This window comes from Neopelma chrysocephalum, unplaced genomic scaffold (genome assembly GCF_003984885.1).
Source record: "Neopelma chrysocephalum unplaced genomic scaffold, ASM398488v2 Primary Assembly neopelma1_87, whole genome shotgun sequence".
NCBI lineage: Eukaryota > Metazoa > Chordata > Aves > Passeriformes > Pipridae > Neopelma > Neopelma chrysocephalum.
Genome location: NW_020897749.1, coordinates 1,112,992 through 1,128,864, shown reverse-complemented (window position 1 = coordinate 1,128,864; position 15,873 = coordinate 1,112,992). Strand labels below are relative to the sequence as shown.

The 15,873-nt window shown below is 40.4% G+C and overlaps 1 protein-coding gene across 9 annotated transcripts in view; it reads right to left on the bottom strand.

Moving 5' to 3' along the window:
* The window catches only part of POU2F1 (POU class 2 homeobox 1), a 129,245-nt gene that overhangs the window by 65,468 nt on the left and 47,904 nt on the right, over window positions 1-15,873 (bottom strand). For 8 of the 9 annotated variants that reach the window (XR_003535724.1, XM_027692607.1, XM_027692606.1 and 5 more), the window contains exon 2: window positions 3,436-3,501. Coding sequence is in view for 8 of the 9 variants with exons in the window: in XM_027692607.1 (XP_027548408.1) it covers window positions 3,436-3,501 (66 nt within the window). In the remaining variant the exon portion in view is untranslated. Of the gene's footprint in view, window positions 1-3,435; window positions 3,502-8,280; window positions 8,497-15,873 lie in introns of those variants that run through there. The other variant, XM_027692603.1, reaches the window with a different exon arrangement.

The window sequence follows — 15,873 nt, the reverse complement described above, 5'->3', positions numbered from 1 at the left end:
GGAGTGAGGAACTCCAGGTCTGGGGAGATGTGGAGTAAGGTGCAAGAAAGAACTCAGAAAGGGAAAGGAAGGAAGAAGAAGGAAGATTTGAAATCTGATTGGTGTGGGGATGTGCATTGTGCTCTGGGAGACATCTCCCAGCACCACTGCTACATGTCCCCAGCTGGCTCTCCAACTCTGTGTGTGTCGAGAGAGAGATACCCCCAATTCTCAGGAATTGTTGATTCCTTGTCCACATTTACTAATAAGAAGTTTAGCATTGATATTTGCCCAGAATTTTAGCAGTTGAAGAATATTTTATGGTCCCTCTCCTATAGACTTCCTTCTTATGGAAACTGGAAAAATCAGTCTCTGGAACTGAAGCAATGCAAACAAGAACCTTTAAAATCCTTCCAAATACTACACTTACAAAAACTATTATTTTGCTGCTATGTCAACACATGTCATAATACTACAGTTTCCATAGTCATTATAACCTTGGCTTTCATAGTGCTGCATTCACACAGCTTTTAAAAGACAAGGGGCATTAAACAAACAGAAAGGTTGAGATGTTTTGGAAAATTTTATGCTGCAGCCTATAAAAAGGACATCCAAAGACTATCCATTTACTGCAAGACATTCTTCTTACTTCTCTTTTTTTCCAGTAGCTACTACATGGACTGTCCACCCACAACTGCAAGACTGTAAAAGACTTCTGTAACTCTGCAGTACTGATGACCGATGAATCAATTCATGTTCTTAAGGAAACAGCCATCCAACAACTCCTGTACTCATTTTTTTGTTGTTGTTCTTAAGTGGTCTGAAATATGGGTTGCTTTTTCAGATGTTCAAAAGGGAAGTCCAGCTAGCACAAAGATTTTAAAGTGATAATCTATTTCAGGCACTCTATTGTGTCCAACATATTTAGGGGACTTTACTGTGTTCCCTAAATAGTCAGAGCTCAAAACACAAAACCCTAGTTTAACTCCATGAAACTTAGTTGTTAGGTCAGAAAAATACTGATGTTGTCATCTTTACCAGTGGCAACTGCTGTTTTTTCCTGAGAACACTAGCTCTGCCAAATGTAAATTCATGCCCTAGAGTAATCTCTCTTAAAATTTTCAAGTTGCATCATCTCACTACAGTTTGAAACAGGAATGACCCAAACAAACATCCACTGAGGTTTAAAAGATAGACTAGTAGTGTTTGCACAACAGACTCAAGTGATTTACAAATGTCGCTGGAAAACAGGCAGTTGCAGGAAGTTATAAAAATAAGAACTCTGAGTGTTTATAAAAATCATCTTCACACATTGTCTGGGGAACATGTCTGGGGAGCACAGGCACTGAAGAAAAATCGATGGCACTCCCAGTTCCTCGGCATCTGAGCTGAAAGCTGACTTTTTTTCCCCACTAAGGACGCACTGAGTCCAGAACCATAATCTAAGCACCCTGATAAGAAGCCTAAAATTACATTCTGTGAGTATTCCTTTCAGGGTTTAACATCTGCCAAGTTGACTAATAAAACTGATGCTTGAGTTCCCAAAGAACGTCACAAATGCCATCAATCACTATCTCCAGTGGTTTATGAACTCTGTATTTAAAAACAAAACAATGACTGGAGAACAAAGGGTGCTCAAAAATTCAAGATTATTTTAGTTCACATCATTTAAAAAATCAGGGTACAAAACTGAAAGGAAAGACTGGTAACATTTAAACTACAGAAGCAATGTTCCAAAGTTCCAAACACCAACAGGAGTCAAACTTTCGTAATAACTAACCTCAGTATTAGAGTATAAAAAAATACAGACGTTGTACCCCCTTTTAACATGAAACGATCTACATGCAGCTTTACAATCCATCCATTCTATGTCATGACCCCCACCTTCACAATGATGAAATACTTGCCTTGGAGAGCCGAGTCAGGGTTCTGCAGAAGCAGGTGCAATGCTTCCGTGATAATGGATTTATTTTTAAGGACTACCTTTGAATAAAGCAAATCCTCCTCCTAACAGCTCAGTTTAGGTCAAACTGCTGGTTAAAGCTGAACTGAGGGAGGGGTGTTGGGAATGAACTCTGGAGAAAACATACACTGGGAACTGTGGTCATACAAAGGAGGAAATCTGAATTTTCTCAGGACTTCACACACAACCTCCAGCTACAAGGAGTCTACAGGGATATTTAAAAATCATTGTTCTCTTGATGCTGTTTATGATCATGAAATATTTACAGTCCATGTGTTTTGGAAATACGGTTTTATATCATCCTAAACCAGTACTAAATACAAAACAAAACACTTTTGCACATAGAAAGAATTGATACCTCTCCTACTTAAAAATACAATGGCAATTATAAAACCTGAGAAGCCAGTGACAAAACACACATTAATAAGCAGGCAGAATTCCTTTGGACTGACCCCATGCATTGGCAGAAAACATCCAGCCTCTTGGATCAGTACTGGGAATATTCAGCTGCACTCTCAGCTGCACTAAAGCCTTGCACAAAGAATTAGGAGACAGTGGTATAGAATGAAACATAGTGTTAATTTCCTCACAACTCCAGAGTTTAAAATAAAACTCTTACTACTGAACCACGAGAAGGAAAAATAATATTCCCTCATACAAGGTAACCAGACTTCTCTCAAAGCAACAAGTTCCCTCTCATTAAAATTTTCTCTTCCCAAATGCTGTTCTGAGCTCAGAAAAGATTCTGAGTCAGGTTAAACTATTTACTTTCCATTCAGAACTGTCATTTCTCTTGCTTCCAAAGTGAACATTAAATTATCTCCAGAAAGGAATTAAAACATAAGATAGAATGTTTAAGCTATAGAGGGTTAACAACCTTCTCCAATGGCTTAGAATTTGGTCACATCTTAAGGATGCACCAAAAGGCACATTGGCCTTGGCACAAAGGTTAAATTTGACCAAATTTCAAGGTTCTGTTCTAACACACAAGGAACTTACAGAAAAGCTGGGCAACTTTTTTTTTTTAATGTTGAGAAATTTAGGCTTTCTCCCTTTCACTTGTTCTTGAGAACAGTTGTGACAGCTTGAATGAAATCTAAAATGGAAACAAGATCAGGCAGTGGCCCACACCTGCCAGGGAAAACTTCAACCCAAAAATAAATGACGAATTAGAAGTGCCGAAGGTCTGTTCTGCCAGGAAAAAACGAGACTACTTATGGAGAGCTAGTGCCACCAAACCTTCTGTAGTATCATAAACATTACAGACAGAAAAAGGGGGAAGGGGAATCTAAGATTGTGTGGGTAGTGCTCCAATATAGTATGGTTAATGACAAAAGTGTTCCCAAGTCTCTAAAAACAGTGGGTGTGGGGTTTGGGTTTTTTTCTTTTGGTTTGGTATTTTTTTATCCCAGTAAGCTGGTAAATAAATTTGCCTTTTCATATTCATTCAATTCCATCAGAAAATATCTGTGCACCAACTCATCATTTCTTACCTGTGTTCCCGTCCCCACTCTCCATTGATGGTTTACTGGTTTCTGACGGATTGTTCATTCTTGAGTCTGCATTAAAACAGAAATAAAGATAAACCAATACAGCAAAAAACACCCCAAATCTATTAATACCTTTTTGCCTAGGGGAAGTACAGAACATCAGAAATTTGCTATGTACTTTACCCTAATTCAGATTATAACACAAAAAGAGCAACCAGGAGCAGAACGCAACACTGCATCTTCCAGATAAATATTGTTTCAAAATTTTCTATGTCATTATTCCCATATGTGAAAAGGTGGTATTAAGGGAAGAAAAGACAGCATGCTGGAGGGCAATGATAGGTAGGAACTTAATTTTCAATACAATGAAAGTCATAGAAGAAAAAAAAGGAGGGGGGGGAGGAAGGAATAATGACTATACCAAGATTCAAAACCGTGAAGTCTGACCACCATGGCCTACATTATTCTTATGTTTGTTCCCCCCACCCCACCCTGATAAGAGAAAGGAAATTCAGTCACTACAATTAAATGGATGCCATCTTTCTAATACTGCATTTCTGTTTTACTGGAATGTCACTGACACTAAGTTATTTTATATTTCCTATATATTCATGCAAAACCATATAGATATAAAACAACTCATCTTCTATCTCCCTCTAGATGAATCTATTGCAAAGTCTGTTCTTGGTTTCAAAGCCTGTCAGCTGAATGTAGTGCAATGCAGAGGGCCTCTCCAGACAGCAGACAGAGAATATAGTTTCCTTATAAAGGAATCTATACAGATGTCCTGTATACAGCATCAGCTTTCCAGCTTATTACCTCCTCATTCCTTGCTACCGACCCCACTGAGCCACATTATCACAAACCAAAATTACAAACAGAACCTCAAGACAGACCAGATCATAAAATAAAGTGTAAGCAAATCCTTAAGCCCATTCTTCCATTCCCATAACGAGCTAAAATCAAGTTCAATGAGCTTAAAATGAACCCTTTATTCCAGGATATTCTCTTGCAAGGTGTTTAAAAGGTTACCTCTGCCATGTACTTTCATCAAAGCAGTGATTTCCAAAACACCAATGGACTGAAGAAGAATACAGTAACAGCATTAACTGCTGCATCTTTCCCCCCACCCCAGGCAGTTCCAAGGATGCCCAGACACTCCACTGTTTGGCAGCCTGTGAAAGCTGGGAATGAGAAGATGCACTATGGCCATGTACCATCACCTGCTACTACCCAGAGACACCAGTGCCCAGGAAGGACATGGACCTGTTAGAGCGAGTCCAGGGGAGGCCACCAAGCTGGTTAAAGGGATGGAGCAGCTCTGCTACGGGGACAGACAGAGTTGGTGTTGTTCTGCCTGGAGAAGAGAAGGGTCAGGAAGACCTTAGAGCAGCCCCCCAGTAACTAAAGGGAGTCTACAAGAGAGCTGGAGAGGGACTTTTTACAAGAGCATGTAGTGACAGGACAAGGGAGAATGGCTTTAAACTGAAAGAGGGCAGGTTTGGACTGGCTATTAGGATGAGAGGGTGGTTAGGCACAGGAACAGTGTGGATGCCACACTCCTGGAAGAGTTCAAGGCCAGGTTGAATGGTGTTTTGAGTAACCTAGTCTAGTGGAATGTATCCCTGCCTTTGGCACAGGTTTAAGGGTTGGAACTAGATGATCTTTTTCCAACCCAAACCATTCTGTGATCAATACTTTTAAAACTAATATAATTTTCCACATAAACAACCATGGCAGTTGAACCCAGTAGAGCCTTGAAAACCCAGAGGCCTGTAACAAGCAGGAAACTTTCCCTCACAAGTTAACACATCCTCTCCAGAGCCTCAGCTCTTCTCAGAAAGTTTCTATGCCTAACATTACATCTTTCAGATGTTCAGCCACGTGTAAAAGAGATCTGAACTATCAGTATTACTCTTAGTATAAAGGCAGATGTGTTAAACTGCTTTTTGAGAGAGAGAGTGAGGAGAAACTTTGCAGTTAAGCACTGCTGGCCCACACTTGAGCAAGAAGCTGCAAGTTTTGCCCTGTTTTTCACAACCTCTGCTTAGCACTTTCAAGCTGTGACTTCAGTCTGGAAAGACAGAGCTGTGCTAAGGTTGCTGGTGCAGAACCTTTTGCTTCCAGGTTCCTTATTTTGTCATTTTCCATATTTGGATAGCATGATCCACACTCCAGAAGCAGAACATGGGTTCCACTGACTGTACAGAAATGCTTGCTGTTGACACAGCCTTCTCTACAGATAGATCTGTGAGTAAAATAAACACAAAGTACGTTTCTATCTAGACATTGCATATACCTTAAATTGAGTTTAGCCTTGTGGCAACACCACATTTATTTGGAATGATTACAGGCAACGTGCATTTGATAAACACCATTAGTTCATTCTTTTACACAGAGAGGGCTACTGAAAGTAGTTTATGTTTAGAGGACACTGAATGGGAGTCTCTGCTTTTGATGCAAACATCAAGAGTCCCCATCCAACAGGAAGATGAGCAAAAGCACTTTCAAGTGGAAACTGGGCTAACTCATGGTGCTACTGGATGTAGGATGTACATTTTTAAGCCCAGAGCAGAGGAATGGGCTGAACTCACCATACAACTGACCACAAAAGGGAAGAGCACAGGCTAAGCAGGTTCTCTCTCAACAACATCAGATCCATTCCTTGAGTCACTTCAGAAAACTCATGCAAGAAAAACAACACAGGGCCTCCTGTTGCTGGTTTGTTGGAGAAACTGAAGTATTGGAGCTGCAGTGCAGGATACTAATGGTAGAAACCCAGAGGAGGGGACACAGGTGTCCTGTGCACAGAACTCAAAGCAAGGTAGTGACTGTTCTGTCTGCATGAGGAGGCTCCTACGAGGAGCCTTCCTGCATGATGAGCAAGTCTGCTCAGTTACACAAAGTTATAACTGTAGAGACCTCCTTCCATAAAGCAAACCAAGACATGTTTTTCTGTCAGACTGTGCTGCAAAATAAATCCTTTTAGAAAAGGTTTCCAGTGTTTCCTAGTACTAGGCATATACAACTACTTATCTACTAAAAGCTTGTCTAGATGAGGAATATTTTATTGTAAAGATCCGTCCTTAACAAAGACCTCAAATATTCCTATTGCAAAAAAGCAGCAAGTTGGAAGAAGAAACATCTTTCTGGTAGTGCTCAGGTTCAAACGAAGGATAGCATCCATTATTTCACCAGCTGACTACTTCTTGTTCAATCTGTGGGCCTTCTGCATGTAAAGCATCAAGAACAATGGCGCTATTTCCATTGCAAATGGTAGGACATACATCTGAAGCACAAAACTGCTACCAGCAAAACAGACTCATATCTGCGGGATACTGAACCTACGGACTCATTATATGTCAAATAAAAAGGCTATTTGGTTTATGCATGCTCATACAATTTCTGCTTTAAAGGTAAAAGAATAAACAAATGAAGTGGGCTAAAAAAAAAACCCCAAACCTTAATGCCTTCACCTTTTCTTCTTCCTTTAGATCTTGCTCGGGTTTTAAATAAAGGCCCTGGGCTACAACTTCTGCCAACATTATCTAAAAAACAAACTCCACAGAAGGAAGGATCGAAAGCAGCAGGTGCATGATTGAAATCAAACTCCCAGGAGCGAATACATTCCGTACAGCTACTCCACTGGCAGGGCTGAGGTGTCGCCAGGCAGTGCCGTGCCAGGCTCTCACACACCCTCAGGAACGTTTCCAAAGGCATTCAGAAGAAAGAAGCAGCGGACACTGGACCAACCTGGAGTATCAGAGACTGTACAGAGCTGGTAAAACACCGAAAATCTTAACATGGTTATATTGCCATTAACTGTTTCCTTTCACCCATCAAAGTGAAACTGCCTAATGCTCCATCAGCACCAGGAATAAATGATTCACTGACGTGCACGGAAAAACCGAAGTTTAATATGAGTGAAAACACGCCAAGAATTGCTTAGAAATTAATTTTTAAAAAACCACATCATATTCAGAAACAAACATATTCAGATGTCTGCTTTAAAATTTATCGTCCAAAAATATATTCTTTTTCTTTGACATGTAAGTTCTCACCTGAACTTATATGATGGAATGAAAAGAATAATAAATATATATATATGCACACACACACACACACATTGAGCTTTGTGGAAAAAGCCTTGAAAATAACCAAAACCTATTGTAAAATTGGGATGATCCATTACTATAAATAACTTTAGAAGACATGGAGAAGAAATTATGGCATGTCTGTTCTGCAGCCCTGGTGGAATCTCGGCGCAGGAAATATATTATCCCAGTAACCTTAAGCACAGCTTGCCACGGTATCAATGGCAACCACTGTGCACTCCACCTTATTTTCTATTACGCACGAAGAACCTTGCTATATTAAAAATACACAGACATAACATGCATCCTGTTGTGGAATAGCTCAATACAGTTACTAAATTCTTTGAGACTGAGGCTCCCTCTCATTAATTTTAATGCTTTAAAATTCATAACACAGGGACATGCAAGTCAAGTCCAGCGTTTGTCAGAAGCCAAACGCTTCTCAGATTGAAATCCTAAAAGCAAAAGGTCTGTATTAATATCATCCAAGCCTGTGCAGTGGAAACGAATTCTCCTGGAGCGAGGGAAAGGAGGGAGGGAGAAAAAAAAAAAAAAACACAACAAAAAACAAGTCATGTATTTCCCTGGTACAGATCTAGCTATCTATCTACCAGGCAGCTACTTGCTGCCGATTCACTGGTGAGCTCCAGCCTCCCAAATACCCTCTCTAGCCTCTGCATATGTGATTAAGCCTCTATGCATAGTCAATCTCGCAGCCTCGGTGTCCGTAAGAAAGAGCTGAGCTGGTACCCACCTAGAACGTAGTCGCTGCAGTCCAGCATTGCTGTGGTCTCCTCTACAGGTTCAGATAAGTCCAAGAAACGGGAGAATGGCAATTTCTATCAAATCTACACTACTGCTCTGACCGAGCACGAAAGGGAGTGGGGAGGTGGGGGGAGAAATACAACTTCAGTTACACCATAGCAATCTTCAACTGAACGGGGAAACTTCAGTTGCTGTGTGGAGTTTTAGTCTCTCCTACTAGCTGTGTCTGACATTGTCAAGGCGACTGAAGCGTGAAAAGTTCCCCTTTTTGTAATAAAATAGAAACAAAGATTGCAGCTGGCAGTTTCCATAATGAAGCTTAATCAGTATGCGCCTGATTAGGGCCTTATGCAAATCTCCTCTCGTTAGCACAGCAGCCAGCACTTTGAAGTCCATGAACAATTCATTTGCAGAGTACACTGAAAGCGCTCCCTGCATAATTTAAATCACGGTATAAATATTTATCAGCTCATTTGCATATTAATTGGCAGTGCATGAAGGGAAAAATTATCTCCCGAGTGCCAGCATAATAATTAGGGAACAAAATGAATTTTCTTCCAATAGCTTGGCTTCTCAGCCCTAACTCAAGCACAGTACCACAGGGGAGCAGGGAGGGGAAGAGACAGAGTTCTGTTCAAATGCCACTGAAATGACACGTACAAATTAGAAACAACTCCACAGACTTAAGCACCTTTAATCTTATTCCTGCTGGCAACAATAACTTCGGTAATAAAGGGGATTTGGAAAAAGCTTTCTACACAATCCGAATAATCCCACGAAAACAATTAGCAAGGTAGAAGCCGAACACAAAGCTGTCAAACCGGTGCTTGCACATCTGCGTGGAGTTTTCCACACCCGAACACGCACCGGCACAGGAAGGTCCTGGGCAGGGAAGGGAGTACCACCAGGGCAAGGAAGCGGCACGATTCCCTTTAAACGGCTAAAGAGCTTGGTGATTCATTATCGGGTAATCCCTTTGCCACGGCCAACTTAACAGCAGTGGATATGTCAAGTATTGTGTAACATTTGACACCCATTAATCTATCCCGAGCGAAATCAAAATAGATTTAGTCTTTTGCTTTCCGATGACTTCCAAGGAAAAAAAAAAAAAGGAAAAACAAAAATCTATTACTAATCCCTTCAAACACATGCACAATATGGTTAAATACAGCTTGCTGTGGAGCTATGGTCTGTGAAAGGGGCACGTCACACCCGCGTTGCATCTTTGAACCACCCAATGATAACCAGAACGTGCTCGCTGCTGCGACCACAAAGTACATTGAGGGACCGGAGAACTGGGAAGAGCCTTTGGTTCATGGAGAAATCAATCTTCTTTTCCAAAGGTGGTCCACAGAACTAAGTGTACCAACTATAAGGCTTTATTAAACCATTTCAAATAGTTTGTTTACCTGTCAAATACTAGTGTCCTAAACAGCAAGAACATTTATATAAAAATTCAAGTGTGATGTGGACATCACAACACTTAATATTCCATACGCTGATCAGGAAAACGTAATGTGATGATGCAGATGATTACAGGGTTGAGTCACCCACTTCCAGATGTTAATGTGAATTTAAAGAGGAAGTTGTTGTTTGTTTTGGGGTATTTTTTTTCTTTAAAAGAAATCCTAGTTGTACTTTTCTCCTCCTCATTTCTGAAGTGAATTCAAGTACCGCCTCTCCAAACAAGAGGGAGTGAGAGAAAAGGGACTTCTCAATCATCCAGTACTGACTGGAATTTATTTCCACGCTTGACCTCTTCTTCTGTTCAGGTTCATATCTCTACTTAACACAAGATGTTCCCAGCTATATATTTAACATGAGTGATCTACACTTGAAAAAGATTGCAAGAAGAGAAGGAGAAGGTGCTCCCTACTGCAGGGAAACAACTGCGTGCACTGAATAGGTTTTCCTAACACCTTGTTTCCAACTTGGTTTTCTACTCATTCACGTGTCCCACTGAGACCTCTGAGGCACGTCTTCATGGTTCACAGACCTTCAGTAAACTTCACTCCTGCACACATGCTTTTGGAGCACACTGGGAGATAATCCGTTTGCTTCACTGGAAGAGCCTGGACACAAACGGTGGAACAAACCACGCCCTTCACAAAGCAAGTGCTGGTTTAGGCAGTGGCTGAGCTGAGGCAGCAGCAGCAGAGTGGGAGGACAGCAGTGTCCTCTTTGGGTCCTCTTCAAATGAGAGTGTTGAGCTGGTGGAGCGCAGGTGCAGCGTCAAGAGTGCAAGACCACAGGAAGGGACCGTTGAGTTCGGGCACGTGGGTAGTGATGGGTGACTTGACCAAACAACAGAGCCAGCAAACAGCAAAGAAAGGCCAGGTAAGGACGTGCCTGAAGCAGCTCTAGGAAGTGTGCTGGTGCTGCCAGCATATCAACACTGCAGGGACAGCTAAAAAGGACAAGGCAGAAAGCTTCTTTTTCCCTTCCCAACTGTGTCAGTGAATCTGCCTCACAAACACCGACCCCCACATAAATGTGCATTTCAGCTGTAACATCCACTAACCTGCTAATGGAAATAAAAACTTGTACATTGCCCTGTCAAACTAATAGTTGGCCAAAAAAACCCCCAGACAAATTAATTAAAAAAACCACCCCAAGCCAACCAATCATAAACAAACACCACAAAAACACCCCAAACCACACTGCTCTTCCAGTGACCACTTCGTTCTTTGACAATTTTATTATCTACCCCTTTATGTAAATTCATCGAATCATAAAATGGTTTGGATTGGAAGGTGCTTTAAAGATCATCTAGTTCCAACCCCTCTGCCCTGGGCAGGGACACCTTTCACTAGACCAGGTTGCTCAAAACCCCATCCAACCTGGCCTTGAACACTTCCAGGGATGGGATATCCACTTTTTTTCTTTTAAATTTACCCCTACTGCTCCACCTGCTCCTCCCATAGTGCGCATGGTGGAAGGTATCCAAGTTCTTCATTTCTGGCCAAAAAACACCCTACTGTTTCATTTATGCCACACTACTGCAGCTACTTATCTGAGAGTCTTCTGAAGGAGGCCTGTAGACATAAGAAGGAAAATGTCTGGGGAGGAATGGTGCATTCCACCCTGCTCCAACACCAGTGGTGGAATATGTTCGTTTAAAGTTCTGTTTAGGCTCTGCCACACCATTGCTCATTTTTTTCTTTCTGGTTTATGTTAAAAGTTACTTAACGCCCTCAACCAAAGTCATACTTCTGGTACTCACATTTCAGAAAAATAGCACTCTTTGCACACAAAGTTTCATTTTCCCTCCAAAGGCACCTCTTAGAGGAGAAAGTGGTGCCCCTTGTGATCATCAGTGTAAAAACCGCTCCACATCCCGTCAAACTGCAGATATCTCAAAAACTGTCTCTCTCCACCCAATTCTACAGGTCTTACATTGATGATTTTTTTCTCCCATAATTCTATTCATACTCACCCTTAAAACCAGAGGAATTAAGCCACTAACTCAGGTATGAGAAAGGCAGATGTCCTTCAGCCAAACACTTTGGAGTCTGCAGGTAACACTTCAGGAGATTCTTTCTACCCCATTCTCTTCTTTTTGTCACTCTTTATGTATCTTCCATACTTTCCCTTTCCAAATGAATGCTTTCCTTTTGCTGCTTGTCACTTTATTTAGTCAGTTATAATGACCATACCTGATCCCTTAATAACTTTGTTTCTGGAAAGGGAAACTCATTCTTCCCTTCAGGCTACGCAACTCTCAGTCAGATCTCCTTTTACACCTTCTCTTTTATTTCATTTATTATGCCCAATTGACTGACTGTAAACTTCACAAAATTATTCCCCAATGTCATCTATTGTAAATAAGTGTTATACATAGTAAAAGTTGTTACAAACTAGGGTGAAAAGACATTTAAACCCTTATCTTCAGATGGTCAGTCTCTCTTTTTCTTTTTTTTCCTTAAAAAAACCACAAAAAACCCTTAAACAATACAAATAAAGCTGAATTAAAGGGATGAAGGGCAAAGATATTATCAACATTATTCTATTCAACACATTTATGGGGGAAAAGAATCTTCATTTTTATATGGACATGTTTGCATATATTAGTAAAATGTCATTTACTACATGCCTTCCTGTGACAGCAGAAGAAATTTCAGCCCCCAGCCAGCTCAGTGACAAGCATGACCTTTGCAAACTTCAGGGGCACACTTTCTGATGCAACATGGAGAGATTACCCAACAAGCCATTAACTCATTATTTCCCTTTTGAACAGTGTACTTGGAATGGAGTGCAAAGGAATACATACAAACGGAATTCAAAATACAGGGAAAGGAAATAAGGCATCAACTGTGATGTTTGCGTGTTGCCCTCATTAGAGTATCACTGCCTAGGAGATTTTACCCTGAAGAACTACTGAAGAAGGGTGGTCACCAAAGCTTTGAGACCAGAGCATGACATATGATGCCAACCAGCACTGGAAAGGCCAGAGTGAGCTGCTCTCCCTGTGCCACACCACAGGGACAGTCTGCCCTGGAGGGGCATCACACACAGCCACATTTTGACTCAAAACATTTCCCAAGCTCCATCCCACAAGCCAAATGAAACCTTACAAAAATTTCAACAAACAGAACTCCGATGTGCTACTAAAATAAAAAAAAATTTTTTTACAAAAATCACATACGTGTCAACAAAATTAACTGTTACTAAAGCTGGCGCAATCCTCTTAAGAGTAATTACAGACAGACAGCAGCCTGTTCATAGCTGGGGCTGCAAAATAAGCTCTAATTTTAGCTACCACCTTTGGCTTTGGCCAACAGAATTTATTTTATCTGAGAATTGGTAAAGCCAAAGAGCAGTTGACTGGAAAACTCAAATAAAATTGGCCTGTTTTAGAATTACTAGTCATTAGGCAATTGCTATGAACTGGAATTTCAATCTACATCTAATTTTACTTCTCACAAACTCAAAACATAACTATCCTTTAAAACTTCCCACTGCACAAAATACCTTTAAAAATTCTTTTGTGTACGGTTTTTTGGAGGAAATAAAGTACGTGGAGAGTTAAGCAGGAACGCTAATTTATGGTATCAGTACAGGACAGCAGATACTCAAAAGTACCTGACATATTAATATAAGAGGGTTTGTTTGTGGGTTTGGCTTTTTAGATCTCAACTTATTTTTGTCCACACATGGTAGAAACTACCACGAATTAAGACTTTTTTTTTTATAGTAACAAAACCACGGCCACAACAAACTCACAGCAGAGTACCACCATGTGAGGATGGAAGAAAAAAGGGAGGCAGATACAACAAGAGAAAATAAACACCCTTATTCAAAAACTACAGAATTATAACTTTCACGAGGAAACTGAGCTTTATTTGAAACTCAAGGCTAATTCTGTCATTCTGGAGCACCCTCTGAACAGTTGTGCCCTTCCCTTACTGCCCACAAGCCATGGCACATAAGAAAAGATCCATATTATATTTACATAAAAGTTTTTCTTTCATTCTGTTGAATGTTTTCTTTTCCACAGCAAAGGAGATAAGTTCAGTGCAGTCAACCCTTGTTGTCTAAGTAAATGTTATTGTCATAACATTTACTTAGAAATTATGGGATATTTTGAAGATAGCAAACATTAGGTCTTTATATCTCCTGATATCATGTTTTCAAGGTTTCCATGACTATTTCATAATGGCTTGAGACCTTTTCTGTTTGTTTTTTTTATTATTATTTATTTGCATGCACCAAAGAACTACATCATAAGCACTGACTCCAGGAACTTAATTCAAAAAACAACCCAAAGTGTCACACATTTGAAAACAAATGTGTATTATTTAACTAGCATGTTCCACCTGCCACAGAGCTGTTGCACACAAGCACATTTTATTGTCTGCAGGGCATTCACCTCCTTTCAATTTAACTAGAAGTTAGCATAGAAAATAAGCAAATCATGCTCTGATTGCACCACACTTGAGGCATGGTTCTATACCACCACATATATATACTGCTCTAGTAAACTTGCATAAGAAAAGTAGTATCCAAACCCAAGCAGGATTTAAAAAAAAACAAAAAAAAAAACAAAAAATTTCTTCCAATGCAAATATTGTATGGGAAACACCCATTTTGAGTTTTTGCCCACATATGTGGGTCTCGTTTTCTTTTAAAATTACTGGTTTGTCAAATCTAAAATACTTCACACTGACAGGTATTGAACACTTTAGGCAGAGGTACATTGCCTTATTAGCAAACAGAGCTTATATTTGATTACTTTTACAGGATTTGCATGCCTCACTTTGCTTTTCAAAAAAGTACTGGAGGACACAAAATAAAGTCTGAAATGAAGCCTGATCATGAAGTTACATGAACAAAACACAAGGGAGGGCTGAAGAACAAGATCAGTAGAACTTCAGCATTTATCAGAATAAGAAAAAAAGGGGCAATTTAAGGACACAGGTCTGTTATAGCAATACTGGGGGAGGGGGAAAGACCACATCCTTCCCCCTCCAAAACCAACCAACCAAATAACAACAAAAAAAGCACCTTGAAACACTTGCAAGCTTTTATGGGATGCTGCAGCTTGGGGCAGCTGGAGAACCTGGAGCACCACCAGGCAACAGCTCCCATGAGGAGTGGGGTGATCCCAAACTTCCCTTGGCAGGGAATGCCAGCCAATCCTCATGTATCCCCTGGACCTAAGGTGGGGTCACTGTCTTCCACAAAATGCAGTGGCTACTGAAATTGTGAACACATTTGAATGGAGAAGGTAAATGCAGTTCATACTGCCAGAACACCACGCAAAGAAGGGGGTATAAATATTACTATTAAATACACACTAAAAGCATTTCAGTAAAAAAAATATTAACTAATATGCAAATCACAACATAATTGATCCGACAACATACGAAGGGTACTTATGCCAAGCTCAAATACTGGAAACAATATTTGTTTAAGCAGTTGTACAACATATTACATTTTGGAATACACATACAGTGATGCTTCCAAAAGGATTGATTTTGCCTCCCCGTGTCCATTCATGTAGCAGGAGCAGGCCCTCAAAGCCTAAAAACATTATTTTTAAATTCACTTGCAAACCAAAACATAATGCCTTATGCAAACACGCTGTTCCTCTGTTCTCCACTTTGCCAAAGTAGCAATTACTAGTCCAGCTTGATGAATAGGGTCTCTACAAAGAACAGACTAATTCAGTATATGACTTAACCATACAGCACTGCTCAATTCAAAACCCAGAGTCTCCACACTACTTGTCATTAACTACACGACAGGTCACTCTCAAAATACATAAATCAAAGTCACAGGTTTAAGTTCACTACGATTCCTGCTGAAGCCAACTGGATTCATCAAGATCAACTGCACAAATATTATTTAGCTCTAGTTAGAATTAGGGTGTCTGACAAACAAAACTAACAGAAAAAAGCACATGCAAAATCTCTGCAGTTCATCACATGAGTCGCAGTTGCAGGGCTGTTATCACCATGCTCCGCAGAAACTGCTTTTGCTCCCTCTTCCTTAATAACTATCTCAAATCTGAAGGAGGATATTGCTTTAATGCCCTCAGCACACTGATACAGACACTATTAACACCTGTAGGAACCACCAG